At 55.6% G+C, this 24,778-nt stretch overlaps 1 protein-coding gene across 50 annotated transcripts in view; it reads right to left on the bottom strand.

Moving 5' to 3' along the window:
- The window catches only part of WNK2 (WNK lysine deficient protein kinase 2), a 135,259-nt gene extending 114,973 nt beyond the window's left edge, over nt 1-20,286 (bottom strand). For all 50 annotated transcript variants that reach the window (XR_013532098.1, XR_013532080.1, XR_013532081.1 and 47 more), the window contains exons 1-2: nt 20,054-20,286; nt 18,807-19,489 (exon numbers count right to left, since the gene is read on the bottom strand). Coding sequence is in view for 47 of the 50 variants with exons in the window: in XM_035298763.3 (XP_035154654.3) it covers nt 18,807-19,487 (681 nt within the window). In the remaining 3 variants the exon portion in view is untranslated. The remainder of the gene's footprint in view (nt 1-18,806; nt 19,490-20,053) is intronic.
- Between the last annotated feature and the right edge of the window lie 4,492 nt (nt 20,287-24,778).

Raw genomic sequence — 24,778 nt, 5'->3', positions numbered from 1 at the left:
CCCCATGCCAGGCATCTTGGGTACCCAACGACAGTTTGCTGGGGGAAAGTGGGGCTTCCCAGCACATTCAGAACCTTGAATCCTTCTGGAGCCCACAGCCCGAGGGGCTGGCCCGGCCTTTCTGGCCCCCACTCTAAACCTGGGCAGTTCTACCGGCAGGTGCTTGGCCCTCCCCACCTCTTGGAAGCCATAACCCTATTCCACGTGGCCAACACAGGCCATCAATTCTGCCCCCCCTTATCTGCTTCTTCTGCAGAAATGCTGAGCACCCAGGCTGCCCTCCCCTCTGCTTCTCCCACTCCCAGTACATCATAGATAGCTGTGAAGCCCACATCCCTGAATGGTTTTCATATCCTCTCCCCAAGGAAACTTCAGTGGCTCCCCAGTACCCACTGGCCAGGCAGGCAATTAAAACACCTCCTCAGTGTGGCCTTATGTCAGCCCTCTCCTCTCCAGCACCTGCCAGAATACACCCCCGCACCAATATACCAGCCAGCTTCCCTGACACCTGTCCCCAAGGATGCTATCCCGAGGCCCCATCAATGCCTCTGGGCCCTGCTCAGGGAGCTTGGTCCAGGAAGCCCTCACGACATCCCTTCCACAGGGTGCCTGGCTGGCCCCGGCTGCACCATGTCCACGGGCTGTGTGGGTAACCAGTGGGGACAGTGACCAGGCCGCAGCAGCCTCCCCCAGCTTCAGTAACAAATCACTACAAACAGGGCTTCCAACAACACCTTTATTCTCTCGCAGTTCCAGGTGCCTCGTTCCTGTCCCACCGCCCCTGCCTCCTCTTCCACGGCCATATCCTCTTCTCTGTTAGGACGGCCTAGAGACAACATCTGGCCAACCCTGGATGGCCAGACGTCCTGAATCCCAGGACGATCTCCCAGCCTCAAGATGCTTAACTTAATCCCATCCGCAAAGTCACCTCTACCCGCATGCAGTGGCACGTCCACGGGCTGCAGGGACTAGGCCTTTACCTCCCAGCCCCCAAGCCCCTGGCCTGGACCCCTCCGCAGCCCCATCCCACAGGCTTCCTCCCAACCTTCTCCGTGGCCAGCATCTCCTGGTTCCCCAGTGCTGCCTGTTCTCATTTGCTTTTTCTTTCTTTCTTTCTTTCAATGAAAACCAGAAACCTCCTCACTCGGCAGGCATCCCTCAAAGCTCCCACCCCTACACTGTGTCATGCCTCACCAGCACAGGTGGCCGCTCCTCTGCTACCACCCACCACCAATATCCCCCACTCAGACCACTGATCACTCCATCCATGGTCCTGACTGCCACACCTTTCCCTGGGCCAAGCCCCTGACCCACCAGGCCCCAGGCTGCCTCACTGTGGCTCAAGGTCCTGAGCAGAATTCAGCAAAGAACACTTGGGGTTCCCCTACTGGACTCACACCTGCAGCCCCCAGGAAGGACCATCCCGGCTCCCCTCCCAAGAAGCTCTGAGCCCCGTCCCTCCAGCAGAAGCATCACCACCCCACCCCACAAGACCTGCGGGGCTCTGAGCATTCCATGCCCCCCTACCCTCCAGTACCACCCCCTTGGACACAGACCCAGAGGCCCCTCTCCTTCAAATGGCCGTCACATGGATACCAGCCTGGGTGCCTCTTAAATGGCCTCAGATGCAGTCCTTGCAGGAAAAAGGGTTATGTCTACCCCAGCAGGAACCCCCACCCCTGCAAAGGCAGCCTAGCCCTTCCAAGCCAGCCTTCCAGCTACAAGTGTTCAGCAAGCACAACCTATGTGTGCCTCAGTGTCCCTGCCCCAGGGAAAGCCTCCTCAGGTTCTCGAAGGCCTCAGTGAGGGAGGAACATTTAGCCCGGGCCACTGCGGTGTCCAGAATCACACTGGAGATAAAGGCCTTTCCAACCCTCCAGATTCAGCCCCCACCACGCCACCTGCCCCAGCTCTACCCATGTGTAATGTTCCCTCCCCCAAAAAGAAAACACTGCAGAAACCTTTTGTGGAAAGGCCATCAGCCGTGCAAATACCCACCCCTCCCTGAGAGCTGCGCCTCCCAGCAGTTCCTGCCCCTCCCAAGCAGAAAGCGTACCCTCCCCTGGTAGGGCTGGGCTGACCGCCCACGGGGCAGGTGGCCCCTCAGCAAGGTCGACTCAAAGGGCTCCTCATTCCCACGGAAGCGCCAGAGGGGCAGGCCTGTTCCCTGGCAAATGAGCCAAAGATCACACACACACACACACACACACACACACACACACATGCACACTCAGGGCCCAGCAGAGGCCCTAACAAGTGAGCCCTCTATGCACACCAGGCCCCCACATGCAGCACAGCCGGAAGCTTGGGGTCAGCCATGGAGTAGGGCGTGGGTGGGAGCAGCCGCCCCACCAGGGCCCAGTGGTGTCTGGGCACAGAGCTGTCTTGTATGGTCAGGGTCCCACGCCAAACCTTAGTCACCCCTCACTTCCCAAGCCAACCTGGAGGCTGGGGCCTACGTAAGCCCCAGGTAGCCTCGGAGGGTGAGACACACCTTCCCCGCCCCACGCCCTGTGACCTCCAGCATGGCCAGCAGCCCTCACTGGCCCAGCTGGGTTTCCAGGTGGAAAGCTGGCAACTGCCTCTGCTCAGCCTTGCCAGGCCCTAAGGGTCTCTGCTCTGGCCTGCAGTGAGTGAGGATGCGGACACAAAGGGCCTGCCTGAACCCTATCCATAAACGGCTCAGGGAAGCAGCCGGCAGGGCCGGAACGTTCCAATGTCACCATCTCACTCCCCTCGGGGAACAGAGCGTGGCTTTGTCTTTTTATCACTGCCTTCATCAAATATTTACAGAGGCTGACAGGCCATTTCAGACAAGCCAGATATGAGCCAAAAGGGCTCTTCCCAGGACACAGGGGAGGCACAGGTCCTGGGCACTTGGGAGGCACATGGTCCGGCATGCAGCCCTGGGCAGGGCAGGGAAGGGAGGGCCTCCTGCAGAGCAGGACCTATCCACAGCCCTCAGACATGTCCCACCTGGGGCTTAGGTGCTAGTCGTCTGCATACAGTGCCCTAGGGCTAGCAACAGGCCAGGCATAGCTGAGACCCCAGCCCTGCTCCCTTGAGCTCTGCAAGCAGGAAGAATGAGCCTTGTGGCCAGGAACGTGTCCTTTATGCTCCGCCTCCCAGGCTGCCAGGAGCATGCAGTGGCATCACCCTACCCAGGAAGGCACGAAGGCGCCTCGAGCCATGAAGGCCAGGTCAGCAGCCCACCTGGACCCATCCCCACTGCCCCTGCTCCTCCAGCCAGATGTGAATGCTGGGCAGCCTTGCTCAGAACAGTCTCAGCCGAAAACAACAGTCCGGGTCCACAGCTGGCAAGAGACAAGCAGACAGTGGAACGCACTCAGCCACATAGAGGGGATGCTGAGAGTTGGGGTGAGGGGCATCTTGAGGGGCATCCTGACTGGCACAGAAGGCCAGGCACAAAGAGTCATCCCAAGCAGGACCCTAAAGCAGGCAGTGTGCAGCCACAGGGCGGAAAGCATCGGTGGCACCGGGACCCTCTGCCATGAGACGACACCTAGGTCATGACTGGGAAGGGGCTGCACACACACTAACTGTCCCTAAAAATCCACCCCAGTAAAAGCAAGGCCCCTCGCTGTTAGCATTTTGTTTTCCTTTACATTTTATATTTACATTTTATCTTTAAAGAACATAAATTTTATATTTTACCTTTTATATTTATATTTTTATCTTTAATGTTTATATTTTATTACTGTATACGTTATATTTAAAGAAAAGTATGTGTCCCTGGCTGGGCGTGGTGGCTCACACCTGTAATCCCAGCACTTTGGGAGGCCAAGGCAGGTGGATCACGAGGTCAGGAGATTGAGACCATCCTGGTCAACATGGTGAAACCCTGTCTCTACTAAAATAAAAATAAATCACCCAGGGGTGGTGGCGCACGCCTGTAGTGCCAGCTACTCAGGAGGCTGAGGCAGGGGAATTGCTTGAACCCAGGTGGCGGAGGATGCCGTGAGCTGAGATCGTGCCAGTGCACTATAGCCTGGGTGACAGAGCAAGACTCTGTCTAAAAAACATAAAAGAAGAAACAAGAAAGAAAAATATCTGTCCCTTTCTATCTTAAAATCATTTCCTTGTATTTTTTATCTGCTGCTGTTTCATTTGTTTCTAGCTGTTTTTAAGGTTTTTGCCCTCTTTTTGCTCACCCTATTTCATGTGTCTCATAAATGCTCCTCGCCAAGTTTATTCGCTTTCGTGCCTCCCTTTTAATCCTCTTTTTACAAATGGCACAGGTGGCTGTCTATGCAGAGCCCACCTGCAGCCACCACACCCTGGGCCCACGTGGCTGTCTCACCTCTCAGCCACGCAATCCAGAGGCCCAAGAGGTACCAAGAGCCGGAGGGCCGTGCTCAGTTTCCCCCAAGCTCAGCCACAGATGAAGGTGCCCAGTTCACTGCATCCAACCACACCAAGCCCAGGGCACCAGACGGCCTGACAGCCCAGGGTTGGTATCAAATTGCTGAGAGGCTGAAGGGGACAATAGGCCGCCACTGTCCAGCCAGCCTACACTGAGCTCCCCTACACTAGGACTCTCCCATCAATGCTGGCTCTCGAGGGAATGTGCCCTCCTCTGAGCAGACAGCCCCAAGTCTCCCTCCTGTAAAGACCACCCAGCCACTTCCAGCTGCCCCAGGACCTGCTACAACAGTGACAGACACAGGCTGGACACCCCAACAGACAAATCTGCCCCAGACCTCTGGCTCTAGGGGCCAGAAAGCAAGGCCAGGCCTTGAGGAGGCCCCCCAATAAACTGTCCATGGCCCCAAGGGTGTCAGAGTCAACAATTCCACATGATGGACCCTCCCTTGTGCCTCACCACCTTAATCCTGCGACTCCCCTATGGCGTGCACTCCCAGGTGGGGCCAAGGGCAAGGGAGGCTGAGGCTAAGCCGGGCAGCATCCCCACGTTAACGCCTGCTCAGCATGGCCTGTCACTCACCACCCTTGAGGGGATGGAGTGCCGGGCTGGGGCTTCCCTGGACACACACATGACCTGCTCAACCGCTGCACCTCCTAGCTCTTCTCCATAGTTTTGTGTTTTCAATGCTTCTTCCAAAAAACAAATTCACTGCCCTGCTCGAACCTCTTAAAGACAAGAAATTCCAAGAGACCTGTCTGGGCAGATATCAACAGCCTTGCAGCTGGCTGACCCAGGAAGATGGCTGCCTAACTTGAAGACACGGGACAGGGTCAGACGGGAGGCCCAGGGCATCTCCCACTGCCTGACACAAGCCCAGCCACCACCGAGTGGAATGGGGTAGCCTAGAGTCACCAACCCAAGCAGGGCTACAGTGGGAGGTCACGGGGTCCAGAGCCTTGACTGTGGGGAAAGGCCGAAAACAAGAAAATCACAGGCAAGCATCTCGGCTCAGTCTGGTGCTGCCAGAATGGGAGCAAGGTGGTCCACTCAGATGCCAGGCATGGGTCATCTTTCTTGTGGGAGGCCCGTGTGACACCAGCACAACCAGGCTGAGAAGCTGCACCCCACAGAGGGCAAGGGGACTTGCCCACGTGTCTCAGGCCCACGCAAGGACCTTCAGCCAGAAGGGACAGCCTTGAGACATGCAGGGTATGTGGAAGCCTGGGTCCAGCTAGAGGGGGCCAGGCTGGAGCCAGGCCTCCACCTACCCTGAACTGACCCAGTGAGAGGATGACAAGTAGGTCTGACCCAGGCCTGACTCAACCAACTGCAACAAAGCTTCCCAGCTCAACTCCAAGTCTTGCACAGCAAGGGTAGGGGTGAAAGGGCAACGGGGCAAGAGGGCAGGGCTGGACAGCAGGGGCAGCAGGGCCAGGGCTGGGCAGGGAATGGGGGCCCAGAGGTGGCCTGGGCAATTCACCAGCACTGCATGTATCAGCACTGAGGCTATGATCATGACTTAGCAAAAATGCCCAAGAGTATAAAAAACGAGCTAAGAAGGGCATACACCAAAGCAAAAACTGCCATGTCAGAGGATGGAAGCTGTGGACAGCTCCTCCTCCATCAGGCTTCCATGTCTGTCATGTCACCTTCCCTAGGAAGCATCCCCTCCACAGTGGCCGTCCCATCCATCCCCACAAAACCCAATGCCCAGGCACCCTCCCCCAACTCAGTGGAGCTGGTCCAGGGCTGCCAGGTGGGAGAAACAAGGCAGTCCAGCCCCTACACCCCTACCTGGATGAGCAGGGCTTTCTGTAAGGCCTGAGGAGGGGCCCACCCAAAGAAGCTGGATGGGCCACAGGTGGCTCCCCATCAGCTTCCTCCTGCCAGCAAGCCCCACCTGCCTGGGGAAACTTCAGGCCACTCAGCTCCCGAAAGACTGGCAGCAAGTCCTGGTAGCATCAACCACCCAACCTAACACAGAGGCGGGGCAGCTCCAGCTCAGGTGCATCCAGTGCCTAAAGGGAGGCGGAAGCAGGGCGACCCTGAGCCCCAGAACCACCGAACCTGCAGTCCACCCTCCTCAGGCTGTGTCACAACCCCTCAGGCTGTGCAGGCTCCCACTCAACCCCTGGCTGTCTGGGTATACAGAACAACATTCTGTATTTTCCCGTACCTCAGTTTCTTCCTTAGTAAACTGGGAAAATTTACTGAGGGGGGAAGCATAGTGCCTCCCTCCTGGGGAGCAGATATGCTTCTAGAGCACGCAGTGGTGCCCCACCAACATGAGCATGGCCATTTCTATGTTAATAACAGCACTCTGACTTCCTCTAGGTCCCCCACAGGGGCAGCCTGGCCAGGTCTGACCTGCACATGCAGCACCTGAGCCAGGAACACACAACCTCACATAGTCTTACAGAACACCACACAGGGCCTGGTGCAGTGGCTCACACCTGTAATACCAGCACTTTGGGAGGCTGAGGCAGGCGGATCACCTGAGATCTAGAGTTTGAGACAAACCTAGGCAAGATGGTGAAACCTTGTCTCTACTAAAAATATAAAACTTAGCTGGGCATGGTGTCATACACCTGTAATCCCAGCTACTTGGGAGGCCAAGACGGGAAAATCACTTGAACCCCAGAGGGTTGCAATGAGCCGAGATGGAGCCACTGCACTCCAGCCTGGGCGAAAGAGCGAGACTCCCATGAATAAAAAAGAAAAAGAAAAAAGAAACACCACACGGATCCAGGTGGGGTCTTTGTGCAAGACTACTGGCCCTAAGCCTTCAGAAGACAATGCTGAAAGATTTAATAACAATAATAATACAAAGTGGAGGGGCTGTTCTGGATTGAAATTGACATGACAACCAGACAGAACACAGGATCCTTGACGGGCTCCCAGATCCCTTCCCTGGAAAGCACAGTTCACCCATCTGAGACCTCACCGAGCACCTCAGATCCTATCCTGGAGTGCCTGGAGTGAGACAGGGGGTGGAGGCCACGTGGGAACATCCTCATTCCTATCAGGAGACGCAGGCTGAAGTACTCAGAGGTAAATTGCAAATCGTTCAGGAAATCACAGACACAGATATACAGGACAGTGTCAAATACTAACAACTAGTAACTTCAACTTCTCTATTAGTTTTTCCAAAGCTTTTCAAAATAAAATGTTGGGGGTAAATGAAAACTGGACTGCTGGCAGAGAGGAGTAAGCTTTGCCAGGGTTGGAGCAGAGGGTAGGGGCTAGGATGGCCATACAGGAGGGAAGGAAAATTGTCAGGGCCTGCGGGCGCCTGGGTGTGGGAGCCGTGGGCATGGAGGAGCCTGCAGAGGCAGTGGGCATGTGTGCTGTGCTGTGCTGTTCTCTGCAGGCCCAGGCAGAGGAGGTCTCCAGCACGCACAGACACTGACAGTCTTGGAGGGACGAGGTAACCAAGACAGACACAGCAGGCCTCTCCACCCATAGCCTGCCACCCCTCCTGACCAACAAAAACCCAGAAACTCACTATGCTCAGCCCCAGGGAACAGATCACAACCTGTTACTCCAATCAAGCCTTTCCCAGATACCCACACAGCTACAGCTGGCCACACAAACCCATGCTAACCAGGGAGACCAGAGAATCACTGGTAAATATTTCTCTTTAAGGATTAAAACATGAACAAAGCCACTTGAGAAATGGGCCTTTTGGCTGCTTGGCCCCTACCTAACCACCTGTTTGTTTCCCACCATCAAATGTGGTTGTGATGCCTGGAGCCATGGCAGCCCTACTGCAGCCATGAGGCCAAGCAAAATGGGACAAAATGCCAGCACTGCTGAGGACAGACAAAACAGAGAGAAAGACCCATGTCCCAGCTGATGTTGCTAAGCCACCTCCAGGGCTGTCACCTGGCTATCTCCAGATTCCAGATTCTGAGTAGGATCAAAGGTTGGCATTGCTTCCCAAAGTCAGCTCACAGCTGAGAACTGTCCCAGCTCCTCCACCGTAGGGCAAGCACACACAGTGCCTGGAAAGCAGGGGTGAGGGGCAGGTGGTGGGGAGTGGATACCAGTCCTGGTCCCAGAGGATACCAGGTGGAGTCCCTCTACCAACAGTCAGCCTGTTACATTCCTCCCTAGAGCAGTCCAGGCTTATAAGATAATTGTGAAATGAAAGACAAAGAGGAAGAGGCCCAACACCTTCCCCCTCCCACCCCTCAGGAGCTTCACAATACAGTGGACATTGTAAAGGCTCTGAGAAGCTCCACAACAGCAACTCCTGCCTGAACTCCTGCCTCCCCAAACACATCTAGTGACAGCACCCCTTCTGCAGCCATGCTCAACAAGGGGTTCAAAGCAGCACCAAGACCAGGAACAAACCTCAGAACCATGGCCTCCTGCAAAACAATGGCTTTAAAGACACTCTGGAGACAGATTTTAAGTCATGTGACTGCAGCTGTATTTTTAAATGATATATGTGTGTAAACAAGGCATAGAAGGTACTATTCAAAAATAAAAGCAGTTGTGTTCACTTGTGTTATAAGTGATTTTTTTTTTCATTTCTGCAAACATCAAGAAGCTGTTGCATTTTTTAAATTAATCAACTACTTTGAGAGACATTCTAAGTTTACGGGAAAACTGAGCAAAAAGTAGAGTTCCCATACACTCCCTCACACCCACACAGTTTCCTCTATTATTAATATCTTGCATTAGTGTGGTACACTTGTTATAACTTATGAACCAATATCGATGCATTATTAACTAAAAGCCAACGTTTACACGTGGGTTGACTCTGGGTGCTATACATGCTACGGGTTTTGACAAATGTATAATGACAATTATTCACCAGTAAAGTATCATATAAATAGTTTCATTGCCCTACAAATCTGCCTCTTCATCCCTTCCTTCCTCTACTCTCTAGCAGCCACTGATCTTTTTTTTTTTTTTTTACTGTCTTCATGGTTTTGCCATGTCCAGAATGTCATCTAGTTGGAATCATACAACATGCAGCCTTCTCGGATTGGCTTCCTTCTTAAATATTCATTTTTTGTTTATCTCTGTGTTTTCATGTCTTTGCAGCTCATTTCTTTTTAGCACTAAGTAAGATTCCATTGTCTGGATGTGCCACAGTTTGTTTACCCATTCACCTGCTGAAGGACATCTGGATTGCTTCCAAGTTCTGGCAATTATGAATAAAGCTGCTATAAACATCCGCGTGAGGGTTTTTGTGTGGACCTAAGTTTTAACTCCTTCGGGGAAATACCAAGGAGAGAGGTTGCTGGACTATGAGAGTGTGTTTAGTTTTATAAGAAACTACCAAACTGTCTTCCAAAATAGCAGTACCATTTTGCGTTCCTACCAGTAATAAGTAAGAGTTCCTGTCACTACTCCACATCCTCACCAGTTATTCAGTCTTAGTGTTCTAGATTTTGTCTGGTAGGTGTGCAGTGGGAGCTCATTGTCTTAATTTGCAGTTCCCTGACGACCTATGATGGGCAACATCTTTTCATATGCTTATTTGCCATCTGTGTGTCTTCCTTGGTGAGGTATCTGTTAAGCTCTTTGACCTATTTTTTTTTTAGCCAATTGTTTTCTTATCATTGAATTTTAAGAGTTCTTTGTATATTTTGAGTAAGAGTCCTCAAACAGATGGGTCTTTTGCAAATATTTTTTCCCCAGCTGTGGCCTGTCTCTTCATTCTCTTGACAGTGTCTTTCACAGAATAGAAACATTTAATTTTAATCAAGTCCAGCTTAACATTATTTTCTTTCTAACATCATTTTCTGTGGCTTTGGTGTGATATCTAAAGTCAATGCCAAAGCCAGGTTTATAATTTTGGATTTTCCATTTAGGTATATGGCCAATTCTATTTTTTGGTGAGGGGTGTAAGGTCTGTGTCTGGAATCATTTATCTGCTTGGGGATGTCCAGTTGTTCCAGAGCCATTTGTTGAAAAGATGATCTTGTCTCCATTTTATTGCCTTTGCTCCTTTGTCAAAGATCAGTTGACTTTATTCATGAGGGTCTATTTCTGGGCTTGCTATTCTATTCCATTGATCAACTCTTCTGTTCTTGTACCAATACTGCCTTAATCACTTTTCTTTCCTGCTTTTCAAAAAATGTTAATATAATTTAATGAGGGCTAACTTAAATTAGAAGTCATAATCAAGTATTCTGGGAAATCCTTAGAATTCAATGCCGCAGGCAAGAGAATTAGATGTGAAAACTCTCAGAAGCAGGAAAACTTGAAGACAGTGTTCAGGCTGCCAACCTCCAGAGTCCCCACTCAGGCCTCTCCACCCAGCTGGGATTCCCCAAAACACAATGGTTCCCTTAATTGTCTATGGTCAGAGGCAGATCCTAGCTTGCTTTTCAAAAATCCCAGCTGCTGCTGTTCACACTCTTTTTCTTATCTGCAGCTCAAGTGCTAAGGCAATAGCGGAATGGGTGCCCCACAGCTCCTGGGCAGGGAGACAGGCAGCCTCAGGAACCAGCCTCCACCTGCTGTGTGGGCTTACTCTCCACATCTCTGCTGGAGACAACTGTTTATTTTGCAGGGGAAGCAAAAGGGGTGAAACAAGATTGACCTGAGACCTCTGTGTGCTCAGGAGAAACACACTTCTGTCAATAGTCCCCCCAGCAGTGAAGAGTAGCTAGCACCATCCACACTGCACAAATGGGTATACCGAGGCTCACAGAAACAGGTGCCTTCCCATGGCCACACACTGGGAACATGGCAGAGCCCTCTTACCCCTGGATGTTTTGTATGCACCAGGAGCAATGTCCTTCCTGGCTGTGAGGCTCCCAAACCCCCCTTCCCACCATGGCAGATAGATGCTGATGCCCCATCACGGCTGCACAGCTAGGGCGGACCACAAGGGAGAACCAGACACACAGCCCAAACCTCTGCTGGGCTAGGTCAAGTTCTTCTCCATCAATGAGGTAACCTAAAGCTCCGTGCCAACACCTTGGGTGTCTTCCAACTGCAGCCTGAAGCCAGGCCAAGCCACAGGCCCTGAGAGACACCTACAAAATGCCTACGGGCATAGAAGGGCTGCAGGTCCAAGCTGTCCTGGAGGGTGAGGGGCAAGCCCAGCCAGCCCATGACCACCGGCCAGCCTCACCCAGACGGTGGGCCAGCAGGGCCCAGGGGATGGGAAGAAGGGTAACTCCTGAGGGAAGGCACAGTTGTCCTTAAGGTGCAGCACAGCTCCCAATTTTGTCTCAGCACCTACAACTCAGAATGTACTGCCTATTACATGCATCATGTCTTGAAAGAGTTCTGGCATCCTGGACACCTTCCTGTCCCAGGCAGCCCCTCTGTGCGGCAGTGGGTGGCGGGCTTCTCCCTCCTGGCCCCCCAGAGACTCAGTCCTGGCCCATCCCTGTGCACCTGGGCTGCCCACCTGGGTTCCCAACTTAGGATCAGCCTGGGAGACTTCATTCCCCACAAGGACCACCCTTGGCCACCTACAAAGCACTCAGGTTAAGCATGTTCCAAGCCAAGGCCTGCTCTTCCCCCAAATCCACATGTCCCCATCTCCCTCAGAGGACAGCAGCCAGCGGCCACATCCTGCCAGGCCCAAAATTCTGCCAGTGCTGCCACCATGATTCCTACCTTATCTCTCTCTCTCTCTCTCTCTCTCTCTCTCTCTCTCTCTCTCTCCCTTCCCCCCCTTAATTTTATTTTATTTTTTATTTTTATTTATTTATTTTTTTGAGACAGAGTCTCACTGTGTCGCCAGGCACCAGGCTGGAGTGCAGTGGCACGATCTCGGCTCACTGCAACCTCCACCTCCCAGGTTCAAGCAATTCTCCTGCCTCAGCCTCCCAAGTAGCTGGGACTACAGGTGCATGCCACCATGCCCAGCTAATTTTTGTATTTTTTAGTAGAGACCAGGTTTCACCATGTTGGCCAGGATGGTCTCAATCTCTTGACCTCATGATCCACCCACCTCAGCCCCCCAAAGTGCTGGGATTACAGGCATGAGCCACTGTACCCAGCCTTTTTTTATTTTTTTTTTAAGATGAAAATCTCCCTCTGTCACCAAACTGTTGCAGTACAGTGGCACAATCTCAGCTCACTGCAATCTCTGCCTCTCAGGTTCAAGTGACTCTTCTGCCTCAGCCTCCCAAGTAGCTGGCATTACGTGCCTGTCACCACGCCTGGCTAATTTTTTCTATTTTTAGTAGAGATGGGGTTTCACCATGTTGGTCAGGCTGGTTTCGAGCTCTTGACCTCAAGTGATCCGCCCATCTCAACCTCCCCAAGTGCTAGGATTGACAGGCATAAGCCACCACACCTGGACGATTCCTACCTTCTCTACCTTAAAATCCAATCTAAATCCTGTGCTTTCCACCCTCAAATGCACCCATAATCCAAAGCTTCTCCCCTGCCCGCCCCCACTCCACCTAGTACCAGCCCTGTAGTCATTCACCTAGATGGTGGCAGTCACCTTCCTGCTGGTCCCCTGCCTCTACCCTCATCCCCAACTGTCCCAAGGTGGCCAGAGAGATCCTGTCAAAACCTCAGTCAACTCCCGCCCCTCCTCCAGCCTCGCTTGGAACTCCCCAACCTGCCTGACACATTTCCAAGTCTCTCAGGCTATCTCCCAGAGCTGTGACCTGTCCTGCTCACTACGGTAGCCCCAGGCCTAGAACCAGGACACACACTCAATAAATGCTCACCAAGTCAACGTACATACAGGCCTGTGCTGTGGAGACCCGGGCACAGGCCTCTAGAACCTTCCGGAACATCTGCTCCCTCCCCCTTCTCTTGATGCTATCTTCTGGCTAGTAGTCCGTGAACAAAGCTTTACCCCACCTCAGAGTGACCCCCCCAGCCGTCCCCAGAAATGACAGGGCAGGGGTGGGGGATGCATCTCAGGGCCCACAGGACCCTCCCACTGATCTGGAGCTCGTCCTGGCCTCAGCGAAGCCCGACACAGTCATGGCGCTGCCACCAACTCCAGGTCCTCACAGCCCAAACACCCCAATCCTGTTCTCCATGGAAGCCTCTAGCGCAGGTCCCATCTGGAGCCTCCTTGGCCTCTCCCAGCCCTGATGTGTCCCAGCCCCTCCATCTCCCTTGCTGCAAGCTGGTCTATAGGCTGTCCCTATCTTGGTCTGTCTGGTGTTCCGGTGACCACCTCTAGGTCACCTGGGTCTGTTTTACCCTCTGGAAAAGCAGCCACCCAGAGGAGAGCCCAGGATCAAGCCTGGAGATGTGGGTGACCCTGGAAGCAGCCAGGGCACATGTGGCCATTTGCGCCCACGTTTAATGTGAGAAAAAATAGGAACACTGACATTCAGCTGCCCCAGCCACATCCCAGGCACTCCACAGGGCCTGTGGACACAAATGCATTGGCAGGATTCTTCTGCCACCACAGAAGGTTTCAGGGCCGTGGGAGGGCGTGTCCAGCTGTCCTGGCAGGCCTCCTAACACGCTGATGGCGACTGAGAAAACACTAGCTTTGGTAATGGCAAATCAAATGAGCAGCATGTGGGGGCTGGCCCTACACACACCTGAGCCAGTGCTGGGGTCCTCCCTCCGGGGCTCAGAGAGTAGCACAGGTACACTTAGTCCCACAGTGGCCTGGTCCTGATTCAGCTCAGCCAGGAGCGCCCAAGGCACCACTAAGCCACGGGAGCCCCTGTTTCCAGCAGGGAACAAGCCGTGGTGCCTGAGCCTCAATGTGTTCCCCATGACAGTGACCTGTGCAGGCTGCTGTCTGTCATTGCTGCTGATACACACCTCGCCACCACCACTTGGGGGGCAGAAGCAGTGCTGCGAGCTCAGCGCCCACGTTTCTGCCCCGGCGGGGGGGAGGGAAAGCCAGTCTGCACAGGCCTTTCAGGCAGCTACTGCCAGCCTTTTTTGCCAACTAAACCAAAACCATGGTCAGCATGGCGCAGAAAACACCTCGCCCAGCAAAACAAATTCAGTGTTGGCATCCAACTGATTTCAAATTACAACTCTCCCAATACAATTAAGCACTTCGGAGATTTTTAAAAAGGGGTGACCGCCAGCCAAATCAGGTTACGCCTTTGATTGTCCTGCCCAAGTGAGCAAGTGCCAGGCACCTCCTCTGTGCTCAGCACTGGCTTGCCCCCTCGTCTCCTCTTCTCCCCACGACAGCTGGATCAGGGCTGAAAGCAGGCAGGGCTGGCAACCGGGCCTCCCACGAGAGGCCATCAGTGCAAAGCACTCAGGCTCTCCAGTGCCCCAAACCCTGGGCTGAGGCTGCGTGGCCCATGACATGAGAGGGCCTGCCTAGAAAGGTGACGAGGATCCCACCTGCAGGGGAAGGCAAACCAGCTCAGCACTGACACTGGCGGGGCTGCCCACGGCTGGGAGAGATGCTGTCAGGTGGCTGGGCTGTCCCTAGAGGATGGTGGGGGGACTGCCCGCTTGGCACAGGCCATTTGCAGTGAGCCTCAACAGGCATCATCCTCTCTTGGACCTGGAAGATGGACAGGACACTGGGACGCTGAGACATCAGATGAGGCAGGACACTTCAGTCCGTGAGCCCTGCCCCCTCTGGGCAGCACCAAGCTGCAGCAAGACCTACTTTGTGACTTTCTGGGACTAGCAGCAGCACCCCCACCCTTAGTCCTCTTTAGGATTCACACCGCTCTGCAAGGGCCCAGCAAGTGCTCTGAGCCGAGGAAAGGAAGACACATCTCTGAGAAGCGGAAAGACCCCGATGCTGGGCGCAGGCCCCAACACCATCTCGGGAAACTCAGGGAACTCAGGTTCCAGCCCTGCAACAGCAGCTCACAGGCAGTGGCACTGAGGTGCTCAGATCCTGAGTCCCCGAAAGTCGGGAGATGCTGACAGGGAGGCGTCAGTGTTGTTAAAGGGGGTGAAAACCAAGCTTACTCCAGATCCTCAATGGAGACACAGCAGAAACAGGAAGATCCAGGGAAGGCAAAGAGGCTGCCTCCCTGCGTCTGAATTGGCTGTTTTCTCAATGTGGGGGCCTGTGGCCAGCTCAAAGGTAGCAGCACGTGAGAGTGGGACCCCTGAGCCACATGAAATGGTGTTGGTCCAGCAACTGGGGTAGCCACGAAGGCCGAGGAAGTCACAAAAGCTCAACACCAAAAAAGGAGGGGACAAGGTTATGCTGACCCAACAGAAGGTGGCAGAGCAAGGGGTGGCCACGGCACCATGCCAGGCACCCCCCCATTGCTGTACTGTGACCTCACCACCCCCCAGAGGAGGGTCTTGTAGAAAGTCAAGCCAGTGACCCAGATTAGCACCCCCAGAGTAGTGGGGCCAGCTATGGCAGGTGGTGGAGTTTCCCAGAACTGACAGGGAGCCCCAGGATACCCTCAACCCTATCTGACAGGACAGGGGTCTGTGGTGGGACCAGGGCTGGCCAAAGACGGCCACAGGAACACAGGACGTGTGGGCAAGGAGGAGGGCTGTGGGATTCTGGGGTTTCACTTCCTTCCTCGTTACGGTAATGTGTTCTGCTGCCAAGAATAAAAGTTCATTCAAGAGAAGAATGACAGGGAGTATTTTAAAATGGCTTCCCCCACAAAAAAACAGCACAGGTTCCAGCTTTGCGTATCTGGAGAATTCAGAACGTGAAACACCTCACTGCCCTTCGACATAAGGTAAATAAATACCACCCTATCTACGGAGCTCTTTCAACACTAATTTATCAAAGGAAATCTGACATCCTCTAAGCCAGGCTTACTAGGTCCACAGGAAGGCGTTTTTCCCCATCTGGCAGGGAACTCTGAAAAACACAAGTGAGCCCATCACCTCACAGTTCTCTAGGAAGGCCCCAGCCTGCAGAGGGCAGGGAGGGAGACAGAGCCCAGGCACCTAGGCAGACTGCAGGTGCTGTGGGCACAGGGGAAGAGAAGGATGGAGGCCAAGAGCAACACCAAGAAGGGGCTCCTGGCTGCAGGCAACATCCCCTAGACCTTCCCTCCACTGCGTAAAGCGTGACTCCCAGGAACCCTCCCCATGCCCGGAATGCTGGGGGTCAAGGTGCAGGACTGCATCTCCACACAGTGGACTAAGAGAGCCCCTCCCGGGCACAAAGCCAAATCACATAGAGAAGGAGCGCCCACCTGTCACCCTTCCCTGGCAGGGTGACCCCTCTACTCAGTGAGAATGACCCCACATCCCACCCAGAAGCACACTCCCTCGCAGAGTCCAACGCCCCTCCCACAGCCCTGATCTCCCTGCAGCCCTGGACCCCACCCTCTTCCGCTCCACACACCCACCAGCCCCTGGCCCACACCCAGGACATCACGAAGGCAGCCCCATTGCCAGTCCCTCCAATAGCGCTGCACAAAGTCAGCCTGCACCATTCTACACACAGGCAGGGGCCCCCCTCTCCTGATCCCACAACGTCCTGCCATCTCCTTACTGGTGACCTTAGGGGTGGTTCCACGTCCCCTCAGTCCTCACAGTTTGTGATGCGGAGGCTTCCAGCACAGCCCCAACACACAACAGGTTCTCGGCAAAGAGGGCTCTTCTGAGGGGGTCAGACTCCCTCTTGTGGAAAACCCTCTCAGATCAGAACAGGCAAAGGGAGCTAATTCCAAATGACACACATCGACCAGGCACAAATGTTGGAGGTACTTGTTGGGGGAGGTGCGGGTCAGTTTCCCCACCAGTTTGGGGCACCAGTAACATCCCGGCAAGGAACTGCAACATATAGTCCACAAGCACCTCTAGGTTGCTGTTCCCATCTAGAGATAAGGAGCAAGAGACCCCTGGACAGAGGCCAGGCTCCACCCCATGCCCACAGGGGACAGACCCAGAGACAGAACCGCTTGCCTTTCCTTAAAGGGAATGGGAGCTGACAAGCTCCAAGAGTCACATGCGCCTGCAATGCCTCTGCCAGATCAGCAGGCTCCGGCTGCCGAGATCTAACTCAAATCCAGCCTGCTGCAGCATCCCTCCCCCTACCCTGCAGAGGTAGCTCTTGGAGGCAGCACCCAAAGGTGCTTGGCATCCCCTGCCAGGTCAGTCTTCCTGCGGGCAACAGCAGGAAGACTGCTCACCAGAATCAAGAGTCATCTCCCCTTTCAGGTCCTCTCTCCTCTGCCTTCCCATGCAGCAGAAATGCCCAGAACACCCCAGAACTCCCAGATCACAGCCTCCTGCCCCACCCACTGCCTCTCCTGTACCACTGGAACCTGCAGGACCATGAGGGAGGGGTGCTGTTAAGTTCCTCCTAAGGGACTCACACAATGCCACTGACCCCTGTCATGAAAAGCCACATCTCTGAGGCAGAACCAAGGGGTGGTAGAGAGGCAGGTCTCTGGAGCTCTTTGTCTTGGGAGAAAGGCTGACGATAGGTCGACACCCACCGAATTAGCCAGGCTTGCACACACATGCAGGCCACCCTGTAAGGGCCGGAGGATATAGCAACTGAATCCCATTTCTGAGCCAAAAATCTAAGCGTCCTGCAGTGTGGCCAGCAGCCCTAGAGCACAGCTTGCCCCAGCTAGCCCCAGCCCTGTGTCAGGCCTGGACTGGATGGCAGCTAACTTTACAGGCCAATGGAGTACACTTACACCTCCAACTGGCACTCTCCCAGACTGGCTCACACCTGACAGCTGCCCCTCTCCAAGAAGGGAGGCCTGTAAACACCCCCTGGACAGGCACGGCCTCTGCTTCCAAGGCTGGCCCAGGACAGCTAGGGTGGCTGTTTATATAATCTTCCAGGGCTGGGGATGACGCCACAGTGATGGCAGAATTATGAAAAATGCATGCCCAGAGCCTCTGCATCCAAGAAAACCCCCACCCGCATTCTGCATGACTCGGTTTTAAGACCTCTCACGCGTCCATTTTGTGAACAAATGGAGCTCTCAGAGCAGCAGAGGCGACTAACCACACTTCCAGGCCTTGCCCAGCCGGCCGCAGAGCCCTACCAGACACCACCTCTGGGTCACAGACCCCTGGGTCAGAAGAAGTCTCTGCAGGTATCCCTGCTGGGGCACCCACAGCTTGGGGGACACAGGAAAGTACTAATTATGGGCAGCTCAGAGCCTCCAAACCACCCTGTGAGCGCACACACCAGGCCTTGAAGCCGCCACACTGTTTTGCAAAGACACAACAGTCCAGATCACCTGGGTCATTAAAGTGGGTCATCAGGACTGGAGAAGCGGCTGCCTCCAAGATCACTCTCCAGGGCCTCCCCCTACGCCCAGGGTGCGCACACTTAAGACCAAACGCAACCAGAGGCCTGCCGTCGCCACCAGCTGACTCACAAACCTGCGTGCGGACAAAGCCGGGCCCCACACGCCGTCCGCACACCTGGCACACAACCTGCTGGCCACCCACACAGTGACACACACAGCGCCCCGCCACCCCCAGGGCTTCTTAAGGCACAGCACAGGAGCAAGGACGGGCCCAAGGACACGGTCGCGGACAGACCCTGAGGAAAGCCCTCTGCGGGCTGGCGCACCCTCACCTGCAGCTCACACCAGGCCACCTCCACCCAGGTCTCCGTGTCCAGCCCCTTGTAGACGGTCTTGAAGGAACCGCGGCCCAGCTCGATGTCGAACTTGAGGAAGCGGCCGTCCAGAGAGGTGGCCACGGCCTTGAGATCGTCCTCATCGTCCTCCTCGTCTTCGGGCTCATCCCGGCGTGTGCGCCCTGGCTCAGGCTTCGCCTCGGTCGCCCCCTCATCCTCCTTCCTCACGGTCGCCGCCGCCTCCTCCCTGGGGCAGCTGTCGGAGGCAGGCGCAGTTTCGGCAGCAGCTGCGGTGCGGTCCGGGCCGGGCTCCTGCGCGACCACGGGCTCGGGGCCGGCGTCCGCCGGGCCTCCGGGGGCTCCAGGCTGCGCGGCCGGCGCTGCGGGCGCGGGGGCGGCGGGGCGTCCGCGGGCGCGCTCCGCGATGAGGCGGCGCGTCTTGCAGAGCAGAAGCACCCGGCGCTGCAGGGGCTGCGAGGGCTGCGGGCCCGGCGCCTCGGCCGCCTCCAAGCCGGGCGGCTCCTCCTGGTCCGACTCTACCACGCTGCGCCGCAGGAAGCGCTGAGGCCCCGGCCGCGCCGCCTTCGTCCGCGGCTCCGCCATGCCCGCGGGCCCCGCGCCGCGCCCGGGCTCCATCAGCGCGCTGGGGTCGTCTCGGCGGCCGCCATCGCCGTCCATCTCTGTGGGCCAAGGACACACAGGCTCGCGTGAGCGCCGGCCCTGCCGCACCTGCCCAGGCCGCGGGATGAGACAGCGCCGCCCCGGGCACGAGCCCCTCCCAGCCCGGGCCGCGAAGAGAGCCTGCGGGGCTGTCTCTGGGGGCCCTGGGAAACCGGGGCTGCAAACGGAACCAGAGGATAGGGTTGGGGAGGAGGGGTCCGTGCCCCGCTCAGCCCCCGGCGGCTGCGGAGAGGGACCGGCCTGTGCTGTTTCTGGAACCCCGGGAGGGAGGATCTGCTAGGGTGTCCCTGAGGGCCCCGGAGGGTCTGCAGAAGAGACCTGGAGGCCGGCAGAGGGATCTCGCGCCCTGCCCAGCCCCGGCCCGGGAGGGTTCTGCTGGGCTGTCCCGGAGGCAGCTGTAAAGGGGATAAGGAGTCCCGGGAGTGGGAGGAAGGCACCAGCCGGGCGGCGGCTCCACAAAGGACGCGGGCCCGGGGCGCGGGAGAGGCGCGCGGGGAGGGGGCTGCAGCGCCGCGGCGCGCACACAAAGGCGGCAGGCGGCGGTGGGGGGGCTCGGCACTCACAGGGCGAGCGGACGCCGTCCATGCTCGCGGCCCGGCGGCCGGGGCGGGCGGGCGAGGCAGGCACTATCACGCTTCGAGGACGGGGTCCGAGTTCCGGGCGAGATCCGCGCTGTGGTGGGGGCCGCGGCGACGCTCCGGCTCCTGCGCTCTGCTCTCTCGGGCCGGGCCACTGCGGGGCCGCGCTCCCGCGTGCTCCGGCCGGCTTCGCGCGGCTCCGCTCCCGCACCAGCTCCGACCCGGCGCGCGGGGAGGGCGGGACTCCGCTCGCCCCGCCCCGGACCAGCGCAGGGGGCTGGGCCTGGCACGCCCACCTGGCTGCGGAGTGGCGGGCGGGCGCGCGCGGCCACCTGCGGGCTGGCTACCTGGGCTCCCACCTGCGGCTCTTTGCTCGAGGCAGCGCTCCTGCCCTTTGAAGCTCTTTGGAACGCTCCGCAGAGCTGTCGATTGCAGAGGACCCCGTTTGTTCCTGAAAGGAGGCAGCAGGCTCAACGCCTCAGCACGCCGCAGCCCGGCGCGCCAGACCTCAAAGCCCTGTGCCGGGACAGAAGGCAGACTAGGAAGAAAAGGACTAGGGGTATCGCCATCCTCGGGAGCCCGGCTTGGGGCTAAGCCTGGTGGGGTTCAGCGTGTCCTTTCCTGCCCTCACTTCACCACCAGGAACCATGAGGACCTCATCATCACCCAGGGAGTCACTGATGATCATTGTGCCCATTTTACAGTAGAGCAAACTGAGGCCCCAAAGGCGGAAGTTACATGCTCTAAATCCCAGAACTTCCAAGACAGAGGCTGAGCTGGAATGCCTTGGATGGGATATGGAGAGGCTTTCAGAAACCCCTTGACCCAGTGTTCTTCCTTCCCACCTCTTCCAGATGCCACCTCTCCTGAGAAGTCTTCCATGATCTCTCTCTCCTCCCTTCTCTAGACTCCCATGGACAAGCTCTCTCTTGGGCGTCTCTGGCCCTACTGCTGCAGGTGGGCTGTGTCAGTAACTGTTATGCTAAGTTCTGAGACTTGCTCCAGGCAATGCCCTGAGCTAACACTCACCCTCACCCTAGCCTCCATCACCCTAGGTGGGGAAACTGAGGCACAAGGGAGAGACCAGGGTATTCTCATCTCAGTCCCCCCATCAGATACACACACACTTCCAGAGATGAAAAGATGCTCCTGGGCTGTTGGCCCTGGAGCCCCTGGCACAAAGTAAGTCATGTGACATAAAAGCCAACAGAGGCAATACTTCACCTTCACAATGCTGAGAAGAATATGCCAAGCCGACTGTTACCCAGAGAAGCAGGACTTCCTGGGGCCCTGCTGGGCACTGACACTGGCTGAAACTAACTTGTGAGGAGCAATAGTGCACACCTCTTCCCAGCAATGCCACCCTAGGGCCTGAAATCAGCAATGTTGGGAGTATTTACAGTATGGAAATTGGAAACACCTCAAATCAGGACTTTTTGCCCCAGAGAGCCAGTAGTTAAACAGTGTGCTAGGCTTGGGACTACGCATTTGGCACTTGCCTATAATTTATATAATCTAATCCTCACATCTACCTTGTGAGACAGCCATTCAGTCCGGGGCTCAAGTCCACTGGCATGAGCCCTGAGCTCACATGAGGAAGAGGCCAAACAGCAGACGCCAGCTTTGCAGGACTGAGAGGCCCCGACAGGGGTCTAAGTTGCATCTCCTGGGGCAGGAGTCTTCCAGGTAGAGGTTGGGAGTGGAGAAAGATCTTTTCTGTCTTCCTTGGAGGCTAAAGACCCTCAGCCTTGCTCCTAACCAGCTGAGTGACCTTGGGCAAGCCCTGGCCCTCCCTGAGCCTCAGTATCCTGCTCTGCAGAGCAGGCTGATCATCCTGGCTTGCCCACCTTAAAAGGCTAACTATTCCCTGGAGATTCAGTCAATCTCGGAAGGGCACCAAGTCCACAGACCTGTTCATTATGGGTGCGTTCAAGCCAATCCAAGGGAAAACCAGGATGGAACGGAGCTAAGCACCTTCTGAGACCAGCACACACCTATCTGGCCTCCTCCTGCTCCCAACAGGCCAGACTGGCAGTGTGTGGGCAAAATGCCTGTTGGCATAGGAGAAGGTTCATCAGCACCCATGGCTGCTGCCCATCCACACTTGTAGATATGCGTGGGAAAAGATGGCTATACCCACAAATCAGCAGGGAGCTGCCCAGGCTGTGGGGAGTGGTGGACAGCCTGCCCCTGAGAGAATACTGTGTACTCTCTGAGCCCTTAGGGGTGCTTTCACACAGCTGTGCTTACAAGGCCTCTCCATGGTGGAGAGCTCATTCTCTCTGCCAACCCATGACCATTAGAGTGCACAGCTAAGTCAGTAGTGGACAGGTCACAATTTCCTTTGCAAGGAATCTCAGGCTGGGCTCAGGAGCAAGCTCCTGACATCCTAGCAGATGGGGCTTGAGGGATCCTTGGACAGACCTTGGAAATGAGGACTTTATGGCACTGGCTGTGTGCCCTTCGGCAGTTCACTGGATATCTCTGTGCTTACATCTCCCTGCTGCTAAGACAGGGCGTGTAAGTACAGTGGTCTGCTTTGCTGGGTGTCCTGAGGCTATATGACCCAGGGTCATGATGTCAGCATTTGTCTTTTTGGGGTCTTTTCTTTTCTTTTCGGATGGAGTTTGGCTTTGTTGCCCAGGCTGGAGTGCAGTGGTGGGATCTCAGCTTAGCTGACTGCAACCTCCGCCTCGTGGGTTCAAGCAATTCTTTTGCCTCAACCTCCTGAGTAGCTGGGATTACAGGTGCCCACCACCAGGCCCAGCTAACTTTGTATTTTTAGTAGAGACAAGGTTTCACCATGTTGGCCAGGCTGGTCTTGGACTCCTGACCTCAAGTGATCTGCCCACCTCGGCCTCCCAAAGTGCTGGGATTTGTTTTCGATTTTTAGAACAGATGAGTACATTGAGGCCTCAGCCAGCGACTTTTCAATTTTAAGTAACTTTCTGAAGGCCTCAGAGTGGAGAGAGTAACCTCTACCCACAGCTATCACCTCAGCTTCTGCAGTGCCAGGGAGCCCTTTGGTGAGACGAGTTTCTCTCAAGTCCAGGTTATGCTCCAGGCTAATCCAGCCAGTGGGCACGTGTAGGCACACACCTGCTCCATGGAGATGCAGTTCCAGGAGCTGGGCCCCAGCAAGCAACAGGACCATGGTGTCAGTTTGCTCATCTGTGAGATGGGCATAATGGTCATGCCCAACAGTCTTGGTACACAGGAGGCATTTAACAAATGCACAGGGAGGAAGGGAGTCAGGGCCAGCCCCACTCCCTCTGCTCACCTCGGGGCCCATCGAGGGTCACTGGGTGAAAGGAATAGCAGGGTCTGGCTGTGCCCAGTGGAAGCTCCTCCACATGTGCTCCTTGGGGCAGACCTGCCTCTCAGTGGGGTCAGGCAATCTATCTAGTGCTCAGGCCCCGTGTAGTCAGGACACTTGCCCGAGTGCCCCCTGGGTCACACCATGGGAGGGTACCTGGTGGGAGCATTAGATGCGGAGGACAGTGCTGGAAGAACAGAGCCCAGGGAACCCTGCAGCCAGGCTTAGTGGCTCATGCCTGTAATCCCAGCACTTTCGGAAGCAAAGATGGGCAGATCAGCCAAGATGGTGAAACCCCGTCTCTACTAAAAATACAAAAATTAGCCAGGTGTGGTGGAGCACACCTGTAATCCCAGCTACTCAGGAGACTGATGCAGAAGAATCACTTGAACACAAGAGGTGGAGGTCGCAGTGAGCTGAGATGGCGCCATTGCATTCCAGCCTGAGCAGCAGAGCAAGACTCTGTCTCAAACAAATAAAAAAGAATCCGGTTCCTCTGTTCTTCAAGATGCAGGGCCCAGCAAGGGGTTCAAGGTTGACAGGTCCACAGAGGGAGGGGCTCCATGCCCCAAGGACAAAATAAGCAACGCAGTCCTGCAGCCCCTGGCGAGCGGCCACCTGAGGCGCCAGGGCCCACCCGCAGCCTGTCTGATGGTGCAGGACTGGGTGGCGCCAGTCCCTCAGAGACAGGGGACAGAGCCCTGAGACAAGCTAAGGGGTCTAGCTGGCCAATGACTGACATACCATGATTGCCGAGTTGACACTGGCCCGTTCGTGGTGGAAAACCAACAGCGTTCTCCGGCGTGACATATTCCCAGGGGCCACGACAAATCATCGGGCATGACTGGCAAGAATTGGAAATAAGGCTGTGTTAGCAGGGAGTTGAGGCTGACATTTTCAATGAAATACCCAAGGTTGGATTCGTTGGGGACCAGAACCGGCCAGGGTGACACTTGCTTTCAGCTTACGTCCAGAGCAGAGCGTGTCACATGAAGGGCAAGCCAGGGAAGTGTCAGGATTTTGCTTCTTCAGGGTGTGACCTTCCCAGGGGCAATCTGGCCACATCTCCTTGATTGACCCCAAGCCTGGGCTGCCACATGTTCCCTGTTGGCCTACAGGGGAGAGTGACATCTGGGCCTAGAGAGATGGGGGAGAATGTGGGGCCATCAGCGAAGGTCAGAGGGAGCTCTGGAATGGGTGTGCTGTGGGAGAGGATGGTGAACTTAGCTTGGCCTGCTTCCCTGCTGCTGCTAGGGACATCTGGTCACCAGAGCCAGAGACGGGTCTGGAGGGTAGAGGGAGGGGGTGCCATGTTCTAGAATATAGTCCTTATTTCTCTGTTTTTAATAATTTAAAAAAATTATGTAACATTTTCTTTACTCGCAAATTTCAGA

Source organism: Callithrix jacchus, chromosome 1 (assembly GCF_049354715.1).
Source record: "Callithrix jacchus isolate 240 chromosome 1, calJac240_pri, whole genome shotgun sequence".
Taxonomy (NCBI): Eukaryota; Metazoa; Chordata; class Mammalia; order Primates; family Cebidae; genus Callithrix; species Callithrix jacchus.
This window is presented reverse-complemented; position numbering and strand designations above follow the sequence as displayed.